General features: G+C 42.7%; 1 protein-coding gene across 1 annotated transcript in view; it reads left to right on the forward strand.

The window, feature by feature from the left end:
* The window catches only part of STK38L (serine/threonine kinase 38 like), a 43,582-nt gene that overhangs the window by 13,141 nt on the left and 10,937 nt on the right, over positions 1-19,504 (forward strand). The window contains exons 2-6 of the mRNA XM_015868874.2: positions 12,984-13,128; positions 14,537-14,588; positions 15,820-15,942; positions 16,503-16,586; positions 19,351-19,474. Of these exons, the coding sequence (XP_015724360.1) occupies positions 12,995-13,128; positions 14,537-14,588; positions 15,820-15,942; positions 16,503-16,586; positions 19,351-19,474 (517 nt within the window). The 5' untranslated portion in view covers positions 12,984-12,994. The remainder of the gene's footprint in view (positions 1-12,983; positions 13,129-14,536; positions 14,589-15,819; positions 15,943-16,502; positions 16,587-19,350; positions 19,475-19,504) is intronic.

Genomic DNA, 19,504 nt, shown 5'->3' on the forward strand with positions numbered 1-19,504 from the left:
TAGTGGTTGTATTTTTTATTGCCCTTTATATTTTCAGGTGAAGAGAATGTAGCTACTTTCTAGTGATTCATGAAATTAAGAGGCCCTCTGCCTTCCCCTGCTCTAAATCAACATGACAAACTACATCCCTTATATTATGTGTATTCCTGGTGCTTTACCAGGAAACTGGTAGAACTTCCCAACTGTTGTGCGTTTATCTTTCTTTAAAAGACAGCTGATTAATGTTATTTGCATGTGAGCAACAGAATGTGTAAACATGGACTGGGGACTCATTCAAATGAATACTTTCAGTTGGATTCACTGCTGCAACATTAAGCCAAGGGTGAGTGTAGCCCAGCTTGGAAATGCAATCACAAAACCTGGCAACTTATGGTACGTTAGTATTGTCCTCTCTCTATTTCCTTTTCCCATGCGTTTTCTGAAATCAGAATGAGATTTCAGCTCTGTCCTTGGAGCGCTGAAAAACATCTGCCTTGCTTATCTTGCTGCACACCCTCTCAACTGTGATACACAGATCACTGCCATTCTGCAGTTGGCTGCAGAAGTTAACTCTTTCTCCTGTCTGATGAGGTGGATGGCTCAAAGAAGTGGAGTGACAAGGAAGGGGCCGTGCACGTTAAAGGTTTTGGGGCCAGCTGAAATGAGTCCTTTCATAAATAGTTTTTTAACTCTCCTTCAGCTTCTCTCTTCTGAAGATCCCAAGTTCTTTGTGTGTATGAACTCGTTAAGCCTCCTGCATGGCGTAGACCTGTGATCCATGTTAATACTGCTGTTTGAACTTGCCTCTCCACACTGATGTTTGACATGCTACCAAAACCAAATAGCACCCAGGAGGAGCACCTGGCATGGCTTTTGGTGCAAGCTGAAGCAGCGCATACTGCAAACCTTTCCTGATCTTTGTGAATATAAGTAAGGTTATTTGTGAGGAGAGCAGATCTGAGACATCACCTAGGGGATAGGTGTTCAGCTGGTCATCATGATATGCCTCACCATAACCATTTTCATCAAACTCAAATGATTGTGTTATGTTTTGATGCAGCTTCAAGTAAAGGGGACGTGAGAGTTTTTCAGCGTAGAGCTGTCCCCTCTATCAGCCCTCTTCCAAATGGAGCCAACAAAAGCTAGTGCAAGAAGAATGTGTCTCATTGATGAGAGTTAATATTTGCTTACCAGTTGTCAGAGTTAGGGTATGACGTAGAACTCACAGCTCACCTGATGTGCCTGGCCACTGGGAAAAAGGACAATCCTGTCCTCCCATCAAAGCAAGTGTATCCAGGTCTTTCTTGAATGGGATCCAAATCCAGGTGCCTGCCAAAGAGGCAGAGCCATTCCTCCTTGATCCGCATGCTCCATCACTCCCCTTTCACTACATTTTTAAGTTAGTCATGTCTTTGGAACTGGTGCCTGCAACTCACTGGTTTTAGGAAGGAGCAGTCTCCTTTTTCCAGAACACAGACAGAGCTTTGTCAGACAGCTGCATTTGTCTGACTCACCTTTTGGCTGCATCACTGCAGACTGCTGCAGTGTCAGGAAAATAGTAGGAGTACATGGCCAGGAGGGGAAGCATCAACAAAGAAGTGGAGGGAGAGACATGGAGGGTCCTCTTTCCTTTTCTCTCTAAGAAGCAATTCAGATACCTGCATTGACACTCCAACATTTTGGCAGTGATTTCTGTCCTTTCTGTGCAAGTGCCTTGTGCCCAGAACTCATTCCTCTAAGGAATATTCATGTTAAATATTTCAAAAGTAGAAATGATCTCATTCTTCCTTTGGCTTATTTGGGTTTTCTGTCTTGGTTACTATTTATGGGAGATAGCTGCTTATATCCAACTTCCCAAGCAATTGACATCACTGCCTGAAAGGCCTCTTTATTTGTCTCTCCATTGATTTCCGTCTTTACACTGTTGGTACTGAATTGGTTCTTCCATTTAGGCCTCCTGCAGGTAACTCCACTTGTCCTCTGCTCTGCTTGTAGTATGAAGTCATAACGACACTAGCAACACTGAGAGCTGTTCTGCAGGAACTCAGATGTTGGATTTTTTTTCTGCCTTCTTATAAAGGCTGCACCTTTGCATCTTAAGTGACATATGTTGCATGAAGAGTGTTCCTTACTGATGAGTCTTGCTCCTTTTCTCAGCTGTTGAGAGCATGCTTAGCCCTCAGCACATGTTGCAAGACCTTTCTGAAGGTGTTATTGATAGGAAAGGCTTGTTTCTAGAGAGTCTGTTATTTTGCTCTCTTATTATTGTCATAATTAGTTTAGTCTTGAAAACATATGAAATCATGTTCTCCAAGCTTTTAATTTTTTAAATCTCTTAATTTGCCCATTTTAGCTTGTTTTACTTTGGCATGGATATGCCAAAGCCTCTGTATCTTTTATAACCTTAGGCAAATAAGCATATATCTTAAATCCCTTTCCCTTTCACTTTTTCTTGCAGCTGGATATGGCCAGAGCTTTTGCTCACACCCTGCTTTTACTTCTCTTTTCCTTTAACTAAGAAACACGATAATTGAATCACATCTTTAAGGCTGATTAATGGAAAATACCACACATTTGGAATGAGCTTTTCCAGTCCATGACAGGAGAATGACCTTCCACAGAACCTAATGCTTATCACAAACCTTGTAGTCTTTCACCTAGCTACAAATCCTCTTTTCATTTATCTTTTTTCTTTATTCCTATCCCGTATCTTCCTGGAAGGGTGTATATGTGTGTGTAGGAGATAGGAGGGGTTATGTATATGTACACATCTGTAACAAAGCACTCCTGGATACACCTCAGCCCTAGAGATGAGCAGATGTGGCGTTAAGCAATGGGGCTTGTGGGAAGGAGGATGGAGGTAAGGAAGCAGTTGGGAAGTCTGAACTGAAATACCTGTTCAGTGCCATGTGTGATGAGTGGACACCAATGGAGTAGCAAATAGACATTTCAGACAGCAGTCTAGGTTGCTTAAGGAGCTGGATACAGGAAAACCGTTCACATTTTTTTCTGTATTCTGAGCATCATCGTGATCATCTGCTTTATGTGCCAACAGCCGTCTCCTTCTCCAAAAGCCACAGTTAGAGAAATTAACTGTTGTAGTGGGATTCAAACAGGCATTCAAACATCTGCCCTCCAGGATTGCATGTACTAACAAGATTCGTTACCTGCATTTGTAGCTTTGAAGGCCAGAGGGATCTGTTGTGCTCATTAACCTTGGCTGCAGGCTTTGTGCAGGCCATCACCGGTCATTGATGTTCTGCATCTCATTTAGCAGCCAGTTCCTTTGCTGGCTCAGGCTGATCATGTCTAATTACTATATTTAATTTGATTGATGTGACCGAAAAAGAGCCTTGCAAAAGTCAGGGTTTTGTGCATACACCAAGCAAAAAAGAAAATAAACTTGGTAGCCTTTATCTTGCTGTACAATTCAGTATAAAAATCCCTCCAGGTTCTCCAAGGTGAAGTCTCTCTGCTTCTCTCTCCCAAGGCTCCTTAGAAAATGCAAAGTCTTTTCCCTAACATTAAAGAGTTGGTTTTCTTGTATCAAAGCTGAAAATGTATTGCCATTTCGAGGAAACTTTATGCAATCGTCTCATTAGATACTCCTCCTGTTCTTTGCTACTTTAAGTTGTATCTCTTGGCCACCAAAGAGCCAGACTTGGAGATACCATCTGTGATTAGATTATACCTTCTGACAGATGTCTGTGTTTTGAAGTGGGACGTTTTGTTACACCCGAGTATAATATTCCTCCTTTGTTACTTACTGGTTTTTACAAATAAACAAATTTGTTTGTTTGGTGACCTATGAAATGTTGATCTTGCTCTGTCCACAGTTATTTAATGATCCAAAACATTGCAGCAAAATGTTGCGCTTGGGCTTCTATGTGCAAGTTGATTTAGCAGGTCTTAAAACAGTGTTTTCTTGAATCCATCTGGATAGAAGTGCCAACTAAAGGCTGAGAAAATGCTTAGGTGCGTGTGAATGCATTTACTTCAGGAGGTAAAAGCATCTAAAACCAAGAAACTCCTTCAAGAGGACAGTGATTTGCACGGCCATGAAACTTAGGGAAGGTCAAACGAAAGAACAGATGGAAGTAAGCTAAAGCAAACTTTGAAATGTCATTTCACTGCACAGCACTGTTAGCTTTTCAGCAAGCTATTCCTTTCTCTTTTTGCTAGTAAAGTGAAATTCATCACTTTAGGTAGACCTTAAGAATGAGAGTGGGCTGTGTGTGGAGCTGCTAGTTGAGTTTGTCTAGCACGTGTTACGCTTTGAGCCCTCAAGGTGCTGACAAAGCTGACCTCCATTTGGAGCACTGCCTGGAAGGCATCACAGCATGTGGGTAGAATCACAGAATGGTTTGGGTTGGTAGGGGCTTTAAAACCCACTCAGCTCCAACCCTGTGCTGCGGGCAGGGATGTTAACCAACAGCTCAGGCTGCCCAATCCAACCTGGCCTTGAGACCCTCCAGGGATGGAGCATCCATGTCTGGGCAGCTGTGCCAGGGCCTCACTGCCCTCTGAGTATAAAACTTCCTCCTAACAACTAATCTGAATTTCTCCTCTTTTAGTTTAAAACTATTCCCCCTTGTTGTATCACTGTCAGGTTGTGTAAAAAGTCGTTCTCCGTCTTGTTTACAAGCTCCTGTCTGTTCTCAGCATCAGCACTACCCTCCAGCCTGCTTGACTGAGCTGACGTACAGCTTCTTTACTTTTCCCCCTCTCTCCACGTGAGATTAATGGGATCTGTGTGTTTGTCTGTCTTACAGCCGCCCACATAATAATTGTAATGGGTATTGAAACCCAAGTGATTGGGATGTCTGAAAAAGGCTTTCTGCAAATAAAATAAAATGGGTTATTTGCAAGAGCTGAGCTCATGATATTTATTTGTATTGTATGTCCCTACAAGTTGTTCAACACTAAGTGAATGTTCTAAGCACAGGATGTCTCCAAATTGTGCTCCTAACTGCAGGACAGAGCAATCAATAAAGTAAACGTGTCCTTAAAAGTTGACTAACATGCAGCTGAAATGGAAGTGATTTGTTACTAGTGATCTTAGACTTTAATAGCTGTTGTCCTAACGTTTGTGAAAGCAAAAGTTAGAAGTAACTGTTTTAAGCGTGCATGTATATTTATGTTTATGCATAGCTCATGTAGACGGTCATCTACAGGTGTCATATATGTATCTAGCTATGTGTATGCATGCACAGTTTTACCCGCCCTCTATTGTTTCCTGTCAGGGAAAGGCATTTCCACTTGCCGGCCGTGGTGCTTGCTGGAAGCAGAGCGGGGCTGAATCTCAGCCTGGTGCTCTGGGAGCCTGCTGCTGCCCTCCTTGAATGGCAGGAAATCCTGGAGTGCAGAACAACTCCAATATTCAGTTTTTATTCCTTATTAGGAAATATTTCCTTATTATTACTGCGGGTGTGTTGTGACGATTTACGGTTAATTTCTGTGAGCCAAATGGAAGAGAATGAGGCCCAGTTGATGAGCTCTTGCTCCCTTTGTTCTCTTTGCGACCAACGCAGGCAGAGCTGGCCTCCCTAGAACACCTTAAAGGAAGAGGATTTTGCCCAGTATCGTCGCTCTGTCTGGGTTGTGCAGCTCCTTGCGCTGGCACAAGGCGTCAAGTGGCAGTGAAACAAGCAGATGGTTGGGTGGGAGGTGGGACAGCTTCGTTCAGAACCAGCATCAGCTGGTGCCTGCTTGGAGTATACGTACAACTGTGGCCTTTGCTGATGTTGTTTTGAAAGGCTTTTTGCCTCCCCAGAGCCCCTCCTTTACACTTCAGGGTCATCCCAGACCGTCCCCTGGGCTTTCCCAGTGCCATCGTTCCCAAAGGGCAGTGCCTGCTGCAATACAGCCCTGTGCTGTGCATCGATGTGAACATCTCCTTGCAGCTTTCTCACGGCAGCGAGGTCAGGCCTGGGCAGCCTTTGCTCCTTTCGGTGTGGGAGCTGGGGCCAGGCCAGGCTCCTGCTTTTAGCTCTGCCCTTAACAGGCAGCTCGTGTGGGCCTTCCAGGGGAAAGCAAGAATGACTTAAAATGGCTAAAACATTCCAACATCTCTTGTTCTTAAATAGCAGAGCCTGTGTCTACAGGGCTAATTTTACTCTGTTTCTTGGTGCTGCTTTAAATAGAACAACTGTAATTCATTCTCTAACTGTAAAGGAGCAAAACTTATGAGTACATAAGTTGGGGAATGAATAACAAATGAAAGGCAATGAAGTACATAAGTGAGGTAAATGAGACGCTAACATGTTAGTGACAGCTTGTTGCAGCTTTGAATTTCATTTCCCCCCTCATAAGGGGGCTGCACTAAAAGCTGGAGGATGTCAGAGAGATCTGGTTTAGGGCAATAACACAGAGGAAAAAAAATCTATGTGTGAAGTATCTGTTTTGTTGTGTTTGGCAGGGAACGTTTCTTCCTCCAGGTGATATATGAAATAAAATCAGGATTTGTGAGTGGTGTTACTACTGAAAACATGAATTATTTAGGAACATGGTATTTATTTTTCTTTCTGAAACATCTCACAGAGCAGTGCGTGGCAAACACTCCCATCTGATAACTGTGAGCTTCACCAATGGCAGTAGTGGAGTTAGGATCAACTGGGTGCCAGAATGAGAGCATGGCATTAAAACGTACCAAACTGAAGTTCATTTCTGTCAATAAAAAATTAACAAATAAACAAATAACTAAAACTTCAGACAGGGCTCCATTTTGTACATGAGAATCTGTATCTAGTAATAAAGTGAGCATTAAGAGAGTTGAAAAATACTGGCCCATAACTAGTATAGATGAGGATGGTCAGGTTTTTCTTGTTTTCTTGCTGTCCTGGGAATGCAAGATTCTGGAGTGTTTTGTGTGTTCCCGGTGGATTCTCAAAAGCCTTGAAAGTGGACTTGAAACGGGTAGCAGAAAAAGAAGGCAGAGAACCTCTTTGGGAAGAGACTCAGTCTAAACAACTGGACGGTGAAAGCATGCACAGTGCAAGTGCCAAGTTTGTGCTAGCAGAGATGGCAGTGCAGAAAGTCCTTTGCCTTTGAGGTTGGTAGCCTAGTTCTTCTTCTGTTTCATCCCTGGAGCTGCCAGCTGTTCCATAGCACATCTGTCTGTGCCGCACGTTCACATATCAGCTCACCATGTGCCCAGCTGTGTGCTCCAACCTGCCTGCAGAACCTGGGCAGCTCTGTTCCAGCTGCTGCTCCTCCCCTCTTGCTGCTGTGTCACACCACCCTATCCTGACGAGCCTTTAGTTGCTTATTCCATTTATCTGTCCCTGCCCACTGTTTTTTGGTGTGAATCATGCAGTTATTTGTGTGGTGGGTTGTTTTTCTCATATGCGTGTGTGTATATATATATATCCTGCCTCTCTTTTTAAGGGAATCCAAACAATTTGGAGCCAGCAGGGCTAGTGCTCAGACATCCAGCCTTGCTGTATCCATGTTCTTCCCCAGTCACCACCTTATTCCTTAGATGCAACCCTGGTCACCACTGCTTTTTGTGCCCGGTTTTACTGGTTGCCTGGCTGTGTTATCTGTCCAGAGCCACACAGCATTACTAAGCGTACTCTGGCTTCTCACCCAGAAGAGTTCCAGTGCTACGTGCAGTGTTGATCTCTGGCATTTCTAAAGGTAACCACTGTATTGTGCTGTGCGTGTTTACTTTAGAACAGGTCTGACACCAAATGTGGATCACTCTCTTTTAATTTCTGATTCTTGAAAATGCCATTTGCTTGCTTTGTTTCAGGAGAAAGTTGAATGATTAAATGCATTTTGCTAAGAAAATTAAGTCTTTTCAAAAGCAGAAATATGTTTCAGCATCTTCCTCACCAAAAGTTTTCCACTCAAGAGCCAAAATTTCATTGTAAATGGAAATTTTTCTAAACTTTGCAGTTTTATTCCTTGTATTGCAGTAGGGAACTGGCTCCATAGTTGCTGGGGTCTAGGCATGTGCTTGAGTTTATAAATGAAAACAACTATTGGCTTTACTGTGGAGTGACATAGCCTTTTTGAGAGGAAGGATTGATGTTCACTGTCTGCTTACATATATGTAGCTTTTTGTGTAACATTGGTGTCAGAGATCCAGAAGCATGAGGAAGGCACCACAGTTCTGTCACGTGGAGGAAAGCTTGCTTTTGTCTCTGAAAGAATTGTGCTTTTTGCTCCTTAACTTAAATATGCATTTAGTAATGAGCCCAGAGTAAGCTTACTCTAGGACTTGCATGGTTTCAAGGATAAGACTATTCTCCTTTTAGAACTCAGGTCCAGATTATGTATCAAGTCTGGGCCTACACAGATAGATGGATAGACCAAGCTATATGATGTTAACCAAGTGTGTAGGAGACCTGCCTGTAAAGAGTTTGGCACCTTCAGAGTTAGCCTGGTTCTGAGGAGTAGCCCAGTTGTCATGCTGCCACTGTCCAGCTTGCACAAACTTGCTTTTTCTTCTGATAGTTTGTGTAAGAGAGTGAGAGCTGATCACATTGGTTAATGTAGTATTCTGAGAAATGTGGAACCTTGTGTTAAGAAAGGCAGTGTTCTTTATGAAACATTTGGCTGTAGTTTTCTCTGCATGTAGCATGCTGTCACGTATTCTTCCTCTCTTTGAAATGAGAAGTCGCTAAAAATGTATGTGGAAGGTCAGAAAAGTGTCAGAAGGATCTGAAATAATGGATTTTTGTCTTATTGGAAGGAGGGTCACCTTTCTTATTGAGATGTTTGCTTGTTCACCATTCATGGTTCAGTATTTGGTGATGTAAAGTGCTAAGGTTTTGCTGTCTACTGCACATACCTGTCCTTCTGGATGGAAAGTATGGCATAAGGTAATAAAGTGCATTTCTTGACATCTTGTAACACATCTGGATAAGTAAAAATATGCTCTGAAATTCCCAAGGCTGATAACGCATGTGCTTCCTTCCTGGCAGGTGATACCTTTATGCCTTCCCCCACCTCTACATGCCCCAGGTTGACTGAGGAAGCTAGAGGTTACGTCCAAGAGACTTGGACTTTGTGTTCTTGTCCTTCCTGATTAGAAGGTGACCACATTAAAGGGTTAAGTGTTTCTTTTTGGGGAGACTAGATCTCCAGGTGCCTCCATTTCTTCCATCTTTTATTTTCTGGGCTAAGTGGGATTGTTTGCATCCATTATTTTGCTTTGATTAACTAGAGCCTCAATCTACAAGTCTAATATGGAACCACTAATGATGGGCTGTGGGAGCTGCCAAGAAGTATCCTGGTGTGCTCATGAGTTTTGAGCCACCAGTTGTGCAGCAAGAGCTGGGTATGGAATTTTCAGTGGCAGAAGCACTGCTAGAAGAGTCCATTAAGGCTTTGACTTAGAGCTGCCATGATAGATTGGAGCAAAGACTGGACCCTCCATGCTGCTGCACCTGCATCCTGGGGTCAGATGTCCACTCGTTGTCTCAGTCCTGCAGCACTTCACCCGTCTTTCCTATGTGCCCATGCTGTAGGTACCACAGATGAGCAGGCTTGGCCTTGTGCTGGAAATTTAGCTGTCCATCTGAGAGGTGTGAGCATGGATTCTAGGCCAAACACTACAGATGATTTCTCTACTTTTGGCAGCTCAGGGGCCTTGTCCCAGGAGCTGCACACTGTCTCCTTCCCATTAGGGTTTTTTTTGACGTCTCAGCCAGAGCCTGTGGTGTGTCATTTTTTGTTTTCCAAAGCAACAGGCCCTTTGGAAAGAGAAGTCTTCAGCCAAATGCAGAGTGGTTAACATGACCTTCTCGTGGTGCAGGGAGTCTACTGTGATGCTGGGCAATGCAGCAGGAGGACAATACTGCCCTTATGCAGATAGCATGAACTTGGTTAAATTTGTCATTATTTTTTTTTTGAAGGCATTTCCAAGAACTATGAGTTTCAAAATGTTCCCATTCATCTGGTGAGGTTAGTAAAAGGTTCCATTTTGAAGCTGCTTCTTTCTACCTCTATCCACTCAGGTATCCTCTGTTTCATAAAGCCCGTATTTTTAGGGATTTTACTTGATTGCTTTGTTTTGGGGTTTGATAGTGGAAGTACAAAGGTAGGAGGAAAAAGGATGAATGGATTTTCTCTGCTGTGAGCTGACAGTGGATTATGCGTAGTACCTTGGGTCTCCCACTGCCTCTGCACTCCTTCCCATTTAGTTTGGGAAACCCAGAGAGCCCAAGGCACTTTCTGCTTTTACAAAGGCTTTTTTCCCTATAGCATTGGAGCAGATTGGTGGCCACTTGGGTAAAGGCACCAATTGCAAAGTGAGCAGAAGTCTGCTTGTTTCTTCCTCGTGCAGTCCTCCTGGGCATGTGGGCATGCAGCGTGGCGTGGCACTGAGCTTGATATGAGGTACTGATCTGTTAAATAGCTTTTTCTGAGCTCCCCAAGTTACTGGTTGGGCTGTCTTCTATATTTTCCTGCTCTAGGACCACAGTGGAGTTCAGCCCTGCTATATATAGCAGGGTGTGCTAGTGCCAGAATTGTTATCTCCTTTTTACAGGCTTAATAAAATCAAGTGACTTAGGTTTGCTATTTGGTAACGTCTGCATTTGTGAGTATAGGAGCATGGGGAAAACAAATTAACAGGAAACAAAATTGCAGTGTTATTTTATCCTACCAGGAATAGAAGCCGTGCGAGTGGTAAATAGCATGTTGCCTGGTGATAGGACCTGCTTTACCTTAAGGAAAGGTTAATCTGTTCCAAGCTTGGGTTGATGCTACGCTAACCCGGATGCTCTAAAGCAATCAGGAGGTGAGATTTTTCTCTCTCGGATCACTTTTTGAACACACACAGATGCCAATGTGTGTTCAGCAGTTGTTGTGTTCGATTGGGTGTTATCAACCTGCTCTTCAATACCTGCTTTATGTTTATCTTTCCCCACATATCAAGGAAGAAGGAAGGCTACTACAAAGTTCTCTGACTTTTGGAATAGTGTCCAGTATGGGGTATGTGCTCGTGTGGAAAATATAACCCCTGCACTTTTAGTGCAGATTACTGACAGCTGACAGCTCTCATCTTTCTTTAGTAGGAAACTGCAGGGGACAAAATAATGATTAAAAAAAGAAAGATCTGCAGTTGTAATGCTATTAAAACCTCTTTGTATGTTTATGTAGAGATACGTTCTCATTCTCCAAGCTCTGAAGTCTCTCACACTGAAATACACAGCTAAAATAATGTCCATCTAATGTTATAAAAAGCCTTTATGTGTGACACAACAGCTGCATGTCTGGCAACAAATATCTTATTGTCACACCAAATTCAATTACAAATCCACAAGTTTAAATGCTGGCTTCACAGTAGCTGTCAAATCCAAAACAAAGCAGAAAAGCGAGGCAGAATTAAACAGTGTTCCTGTTGTGATGAAAAGTTACACATCTATTTCTTTTACCAAACTAAAATTTGAATTCTTTCACCTTAAAGGCTATTAAATTCTTCCTTAAGATCATAAACCTAATGTAGGATTCATCTTCCTCAAAATCCTCTGGTAAAATAGAAACAACTAAAAGGAAGAGTGTTTACTTCTGTGTAGTTTTCCATTAGAAAACAAACAAACAGAAAGAACCACCCAATCTTGATTGAACCAACGCTGAGGTGCTGGTAATTGTGGCTGCCCTTGCAGTGGGACAGCAACTCTCCTTGTGTGTGTCAGCCCAAAGCCAGGTGAGGCACCAATCCTCCTAGGACAAACTGCATTGTTTTTAACCTAGCTCACCTGCAAGAGGCTTGTGGCTGCCCTAGGATGCTTTGTCCAGTATTACAAGGGCACAGCTCAGCTCCTCAGATTTCAGATGGAAAGGTTGCTGTCTTCAAGAGCTTTACATTTTCTTTTTTCCTTCTCTCTTCCCGCTTATTAAGGCCTTAGGAACCATGTGCCTTAACCAAGAAGTACTTTATCTCCAGAGGTTATGCATTTGCAGCTGTGTTTCAAGTCTGCTCTTCCAAGATTTGACCCAGAGTTGGAGAGCCCATACATCAGGAACTCTGTAAAGCATGGGCCCTGCAGGAACCCCCTGCTGGGTTGTCTGCATAGCACAAGGGTTAAGCTGAAATGTTGGCTACTTCATGCACTGCTGGTGGGGAAAGGGGTCTGTTCTCCTTGGCTGGTGTTGCTTCAAAGATAAAACAAGAAACATAAGTTTTCCATTTAAAATAAGGTGAGCCCTTGGACCATGTCCAAAGAATGGCAGTGAAGCTGGTGAGGGATTTGGAGCACAAGTCTTACAAGGAGCAGCTGAGGGGACTGGGACTCCTTAGTCTGCAGAAGAGGGGTCTCAGGGGAGATCTTGCTGCTCTCTTCAACACCCTGAAAGGAGACTGTGGCGAGGTGGGGTTTGGCCTCTTCTAGGATGAGTGGTAATGGTCTTAAGTTGCACCAGGGGAGGTTCAGGTTGGATATTTGGGAAAATTTCTTCTCTGAAAGAGCTGTGATGCAGTGGCACAGGCTGCCCACTGAGCTGGTGGAGGCACCGTCCCTGGAGGTGTTCAAGAGATGTGTAGACGTGGCACTGATTGTCATGGTTAGCGGGCATAATGGGAATAGGTTGGCAGTAGAACTTGATGGTCTCAGAGGTCTGTCTGAACTTAATGATTCTATGATTCATTATTTCGTTTAGACGTAGTGATTTGTAGAAAGCAAGGGGGGGTTCTTCATTTACTTTTTCATTTTATCTTGTTGCCTTTTCCTTCCCTGGGCTGCACTCGAGCCTACTGGACAAACATCTTCCTAATTTATGGCTGGATGAGCTGTCCAGAGCCTGCATAGCTCTTTCCTATGATTCACCTTTTGTTTTGCCAATGCTTTATTTGTTTTAGAGAGTGGGTAATGAGTCTTGCTAGCTGAAAATACTTTTGCAATACATTTTTTTTATGCTTTTTTTACATATAAAGAACTGTGCTTTTCCTTGAAATCTATAGCATCTAAGAATTTGGAGATGGGTGGTGGAAAAGAGGGGTGCATGTCTGTGTTTTTCCAAGTGCGTAATGATTTGCTGTGCTCTTGTTTCAGTGTGTATTACCATGGCGATGACTGCAGGGACCACAACATCCTTTCCCATGAGTAACCACACCCGCGAGAGAGTGACGGTGGCCAAGCTCACACTGGAGAACTTCTATAGCAACCTCATTATCCAGCATGAAGAGAGGGAAACCAGGTACCCACTCTGCTTTCACTTCTCTCCAGCACTTCTTGGCTGGATGTTGGTGGTGGGGCACCTTCAGCGCTGTGAACAGAGCAGGTCTTAGGAGTTTTGTTCATTGACGGTAGGGAGGAGACGATCACCTGTGAACATCTCCTGCCACTGCACCGAGCAGTCCCCAATGACTGAGGACCTCCACTCTTCAAATTCTCATGTGATTAACCACCACCTCTAATTATTACTACTGTAGAAACCAGTAGGCACGTGGTCTCACTTTTCAGCACGTGTGAGGTTTTCACTTGTGCATGTGGTTTTGACAACCTCAGATCCCTTCATGTGTTCCACAGGGAATAAACCCTACAGAGGCAGATGCTGCAGAGCTGCTGATGCATAGTTACTTGTTTCAATGTAAGGCAGTGGCTTGTGGTGTCTCTCTTTGCTCTGCCCATGCTAAGACTCATAAAGTCTGCAGAAAGGAGCATGTGGGAAGTAGGGAAGGAAGAAATGGATGGGAAGAAAGAGTTTAAGGGATGACATAATACCCACCCCTACATTTCTCCTGTGTGGCACTGACTGGTGCTCTGTGCAAGGGAGCACGTTAGTCATCCCTGCTTTAGCTCCTCTTATTGCTGCACAGTTCTGCCTCCACTGTGCTGAAGTGCTGCTTGAATTAAGTGTCAAAGCACTAAACACTTGATTTTAATGAATGTTGTGTTCTAAATTGTCGTCACCTTGTGAAATTATCATTCTCTTGCTAATATGTTTTTAATTGAGGGGCTTTCAGCTAAGCAGTAGGGTTTCCCTCTTCATCACACTTAGTCATTATCCCATGCAATTGGTTTGCCTCTAGTTAGGCAGATAGACTGTCTGCAGAGAGTCTTTAATTTAGGGGATCCTGCTGCACCTCCTGAAATGCAGATAAGAAGCCTGGCGCCCTCTGTTCAAACTTGCACATGCTACCAATGGACAACCAACTTCATGAAACTGCACCTTGAGGGCTATACAGAGAGAGAGACATCTTGGGATGAGCAAAGGGAGCTCCAGGAGACATGCTGGCTCCCTTGCCACATGTGTTGCCACCCCCATCTATGGGGTGACCCAGGCTTTACTGTACACTTGGCACCACCCTGCATAGCCATGCACCATCTGCAGGAGGCCAGGAGCAGTGAGCCCTAGTCCAGGCAGGGTGCTGGGAGGAGAGGAATCCCACAAGCACATAAGTAAGAGCTTAAATTTACTTATACATTTTCAATATATTTACAAGTGAGTAAATGCGTGGAGTGGGCAATAAGTTTTGATACTTCTGTTTGAAGCAAATCATTTGGTGTCTGGACTATGTAAAATAGTCTGTAGTGCTATGGTATGGGGTGTTGGGTTTTTTTTAATTAAAAATAAATGCATGTCTTGTTTTTCCCCTTTGCAGGCAGAAGAAGCTAGAAGTAGCTATGGATGAAGAAGGCCTAGCAGATGAGGAGGTAATACTACTTGAGTAACCTTTGAATAGATTGCTTTGCTTTTTGTTCGCATTTCTGAAAGCTGGTGTTTGAGTTTATGGGAACATTAGCTGACGTCACATTAAGTTTATCTGGTGAGTGCTGCTTTTGTAAATAACAAGGGGAAGCTGTGCATATGCTTAAATATGAGGCTTTGAATAGCTAAGGTGCTCTTCGTGCTGCTTTTAATCGTCATGAAATATACGACCACAGCAAGGTTATAATGCGTTTTTCAAAGTTAAAAATTGTGAGACATGTAATTTGGCATTCAGATAAGGAAAGGGTGAGGTGCAGTTGGAAGAACTGGGTAGAAAGCAAAATGCTGAGGCATTTTTTTTTCCCCCTTGATTTAAACAATAAAAGAGGTACTTCCTTGTTACATTTGAACGTGGGCATGTCTGAGTACTTTTCTGAGGCTGACTGTTTCATTTCTGCCTATACTGCATCCGGAATAGATACTGGAATAAATAGTGTCATCTTAGTCATTTCTGGTCATTTCTCAAGTTTGTGGGGTTGATGTAACTTCTGGAAAGAGAGAAAAGCTAACGTGGGTGTCTGATGCCATCTCGTGGTTTCCAGTGACACCTTCATTGTACAAAATCTGTCAGGCCTGGTTGTTGAATAACATTAACAGCCTCTGAGATCTTGGCGTCTTTGGGAGCATAGGCTGGTAGTCGTCTTTTCCCAAGGTGAATCCCTTTGATGTTTTTTTATAGGACAAAATATACAGCAGGACTAAGATAGATCATTCTTTCAAATGCAAGTTGTTGGGTTTTTTGTCGTAAAATAAATAGATTTTGTAGTAGGATAGCATAAGTTGGCTTTCTGGTGCCTGCCTAGGTTCCTTGTTGCCTGTCATCACTGTGTCTGTTGGGGTGCAGGTTTTAGCTTTTATTGATGTTTTATGCTGCTCAAAAACAGAGTCCTTGCCTTAGCTGGTGACTTTGGCATTTGGACTGCTGGACTTTGAACCAATATGGTTTTTTTTTTCATTGATTTTTATCACTGCTTCTCTATATCCAAGCAACAACCAAAAATAAAACAAGATCTAGGTATGAGGCCTCTCTATGAAAGACTGTGTTTGTACATCACGCTTGAAGAAATTCAGAAATATTTTCTCTTTCTCATATTCCCTGTACCCGTAATGAAAGAGTGATTATGTATCTTGACTTTCTGTTAAATGATTTGAATTCTCCTGTATGTATTTTCTCAGAAAAAACTGCGCAGGTCACAGCACGCTCGCAAAGAAACAGAGTTTCTGCGACTGAAGAGAACAAGACTTGGCTTGGATGACTTTGAGTCTTTGAAAGTAATAGGAAGAGGAGCATTTGGGGAGGTTTGTGGCTTTCTGCCTTGAACGGGCTATTAAAATTGGATTGAAAATTAAAAGCAAAGATATTTTAACTATGGAACAAAAAGTTCCAGTCAGACAGTTTTGTTTCAGGAGAACCTCCATTTGGGTAATTGTGTAAGTGTAGTAAGACCAACAGCGAGTTATGAGCATGGATTTATTAAGGCCTTTGGAAAGGATCTTAGCTTCCCACAGCTTCATGTTAGCCACAGCTGATGGTGCTTAGGCAGCCCTCTTAAAATGGAGGATTTGCTCTGCTCCATAAAAATCTTGCCCTGTATTACATGATGGTTGTGCCTGTTACTGAACTGTAGCATATACAATCTCACAGCTACCTGGACTCCAGTGTGCCTGCTAACAACAATTGCTTCAACTACCTGTTCATCATTCATGTTGGCTTTGTACATGATGTAGAAATAAATTTTTTATCCATATGTTTTTCAATATTTAACAGAAGAACCTTTCCGTGCCCCCCAGTTTAGAGCCTTCTTCAATATTTCATATGGGGGTACATGAGACTGATTGGATTGTTTTTCTCATTAAAGGTACGTCTTGTTCAGAAGAAGGACACAGGACATATTTATGCAATGAAGATACTAAGAAAAGCAGATATGCTGGAGAAAGAACAGGTTTGTGTTGTATAATTCCCCTTGATTTCCAAGTTATGTGGCCTAGAAAATTTCCAGAGCTCTGCTTGGTAGTATTTTCCAATCCTATAGCCCCTGTAATCGACCTGCAGTCCAAGGCATTTATGAAATTGCTATTTCAGTATGAAGTAGTATGTAGGAAATAAGGTCATGTAACAGCATTTTGTTTACAACTGCTTGGAACAGTGATCAAGATGTTGTTTTTTTCTTCTAGTCTTCTCCTTTATCAGTGCACGCCCTGTGGCACTTAATCTGTAAAACTACATTTCAAAGAAAACACTTCTTGCAAAACCAAAGTAAAAGCTGAGAATGCACGATGTTTTCTTTTGGTCCTCAGATACCAGGAGGTGCCTTGTTGTTCATTATTCGGCTTTCTTTTTCTTTTGTTTTGCTTTTTAGTTGGATCCTTGTTTGTTTGCTTTGTTTGCTTTTGCTTTCTAATCAGGAATTCGTTGTGAATTCCTGATAGGACACAGCAAGCTCTTTAGCACCACAAAGAAAACAAATCAAGTGTAGATGTCTCAAGCGAAAGTCTAGGTGGAGAAAGCTGTGGTTATTTAGCCTTGAGAAGAGAAGGCTCCAGAAAGACCTCACTGTGGCCTATCAGTACCTCAAGCTGGGAAGGCACTATATTCATCAGGGAGTGTAGTGACAGGGCAGGAAATTCCTTATTCTGAGGGTGGTGTGGGGCAGTGATACAGGCTGCCCAGAGAAGCTGTGATGCCCCATCACTGGAGGCATTCAGGGACTGGTTGGATGGGGCCCTGGGCAGCCTCAGCTGTTAGGTGGCAGCCCTGCCCATGGTGGAGGGTTTGGAATCATATGATCTTTTTGGTCCCTTCCAACCTAAGCCATTCCATGATTCTTCCTTACGTGTCCAAACCCCATGATTAGTTTGTATACTATATTCCCCTGTACTAGTATTAGTACCTCTACTTCTTTTTTATCTGATACAGGGTTTTTGTTTTGCAACCCTGATCTCTAAATGTAGGAAACAAAACCAGTATTGTGTGCCCCAGAGACAAGGATGTGTGCACCCCACTGGCTGAAACCTTGCCCCATTTCATAACCTGATGTGGCAGAGAGGCTCAGCTCACCCTCTGTGTTTAGACTGGAGCTGCAAGCTCCTCTGCAGAGTATTTATCTGCCATAACTTTCATTGCCAGGTTTCTTCAATGGGAAGTGTCACAGGATGCAAATACAAGAAAGTTACAACTTTCAAGAGTGGTGGCACTTGGACATTTTTCTGGCTGCTTTTTAAGCAAGTTCTTAATTTTACAGCTTGTAGCTATGCTTAGAAATGGAAGAATGCCTGATAGAAATATATATATATTTAGTGAGACTATAGAGAATAGATATGGCTAGATAAATTGAATTTGAATATCTGCTACTGAGAGGGAACCCACAGCCCTGTGAAAAAGACACATCAGAAAGATATTTGAACTGAGAAAGATGCAGAAGACTTTTTTTTGCTGCTTATTGGAAATATCTCCTGGAACTGGAATAGTGGCACATAGTACTTGTTTTCTTTCCAGAAGCCGCTTCCTGTTATATGGAATACAAAAATCTTGTCACTTATGTCAATAGATGTTTTTTCGGATGTATGTTTTTCATTTTTCTCTGCCGCGAGGGTACGTTTTAGTAATGCACATGCCCTTCTGTGGTCTTCATTACCATTAGTTCCCAGTGAACTCATGGGACTGCAGCTCTCAGTGTGTTTGTCCAGTACCCAGCTGGGACTGAAATATCCTAAGTATGATCAATCATTCCCAAAGTCACTTACCCAGGACCTGCCACAGCAGCAGTAGTGGCTGTATCAGTTCTGGGCCAGCTTTGTATGTGTCACTTGAAGGAATGGCTCCATCTTCTCTTCAATTTTTCCCACAGATAAAAGAGCCCAGGCCCTTCTTCAGTAGTGGCCATCCAGCTCTCATTGCTACTTATAGTCATTTCTATCAACCGAGACTCATCTCAGCCCTTTTCTCCTTGGCTAAAGGCACTTGCCATGCAGTTGGAGTAAGCTTCACCGTGCACACAGATAGGAGCAGTCTCTTTGTGCCATTTGAAAAGTGGTTCAAACACAATTAATAATGTGTGGGTTTGGGGGCTGCAAAATAGTTCTCTTTGTGTCAGCTGTTTCTTTCACAGTGATGAAGAAAGGAGGTTTTACAAGTAATTAGTTTAGGCACTCATCACTCTTGCAAATGGATTTTGTAGGCTTACCTTTCTGAGTATAAACTCTGAGCTATCTGTGTAGAAACAGTTACTTACCCTTTGTATACATATAAGAGAAAACTGGTACCTTCTGGCAGGAATCATTAAGCATCTTCTGTTTTATCTTTCAGTTCTTGCATTCTTTAAGGCAAAATGTTTGGGTTCCTTTCCAGTAGTTTTGCCAGTCTTTGCTTTTACAGTTCTGCTCAACAAGCCACACTTTGCATTTCTAGAGATTACTTCTGAGAAGTTACAGAAGCTGCTATTTTGTGAGGACTTCCTAGGATCAAGCAAAAACTATGAAAAATAGGAGTAGAAAAAGTATGGGAAGTAACTTATATTTTAAAGATAATGAAAATGTTTAGTAGTAGACCTGCCTGTGGCAAGAGAATTGGAGCTTGATGATCCTTGAGGTCCCTCTCCAACCAAGCCAGTCTATGATTCCATGGCTGGGAATACATATAGCGTGGCATTTAGTGTTTAAATATTCAAATTATTGTTTTATTCAAGTTTGTTTTCTTTTTAATTTCAGGTGGCCCATATCCGAGCAGAAAGAGATATATTGGTTGAAGCAGACGGAGCATGGGTAGTGAAAATGTTTTACAGTTTTCAGGATAAAAGAAATCTTTACTTGATCATGGAGTTCTTACCTGGAGGTAAGCTATGTGCTGTGCTGAAGAGTGATG

Source organism: Coturnix japonica, chromosome 1, assembly GCF_001577835.2.
Source record: "Coturnix japonica isolate 7356 chromosome 1, Coturnix japonica 2.1, whole genome shotgun sequence".
Lineage (NCBI taxonomy): Eukaryota > Metazoa > Chordata > Aves > Galliformes > Phasianidae > Coturnix > Coturnix japonica.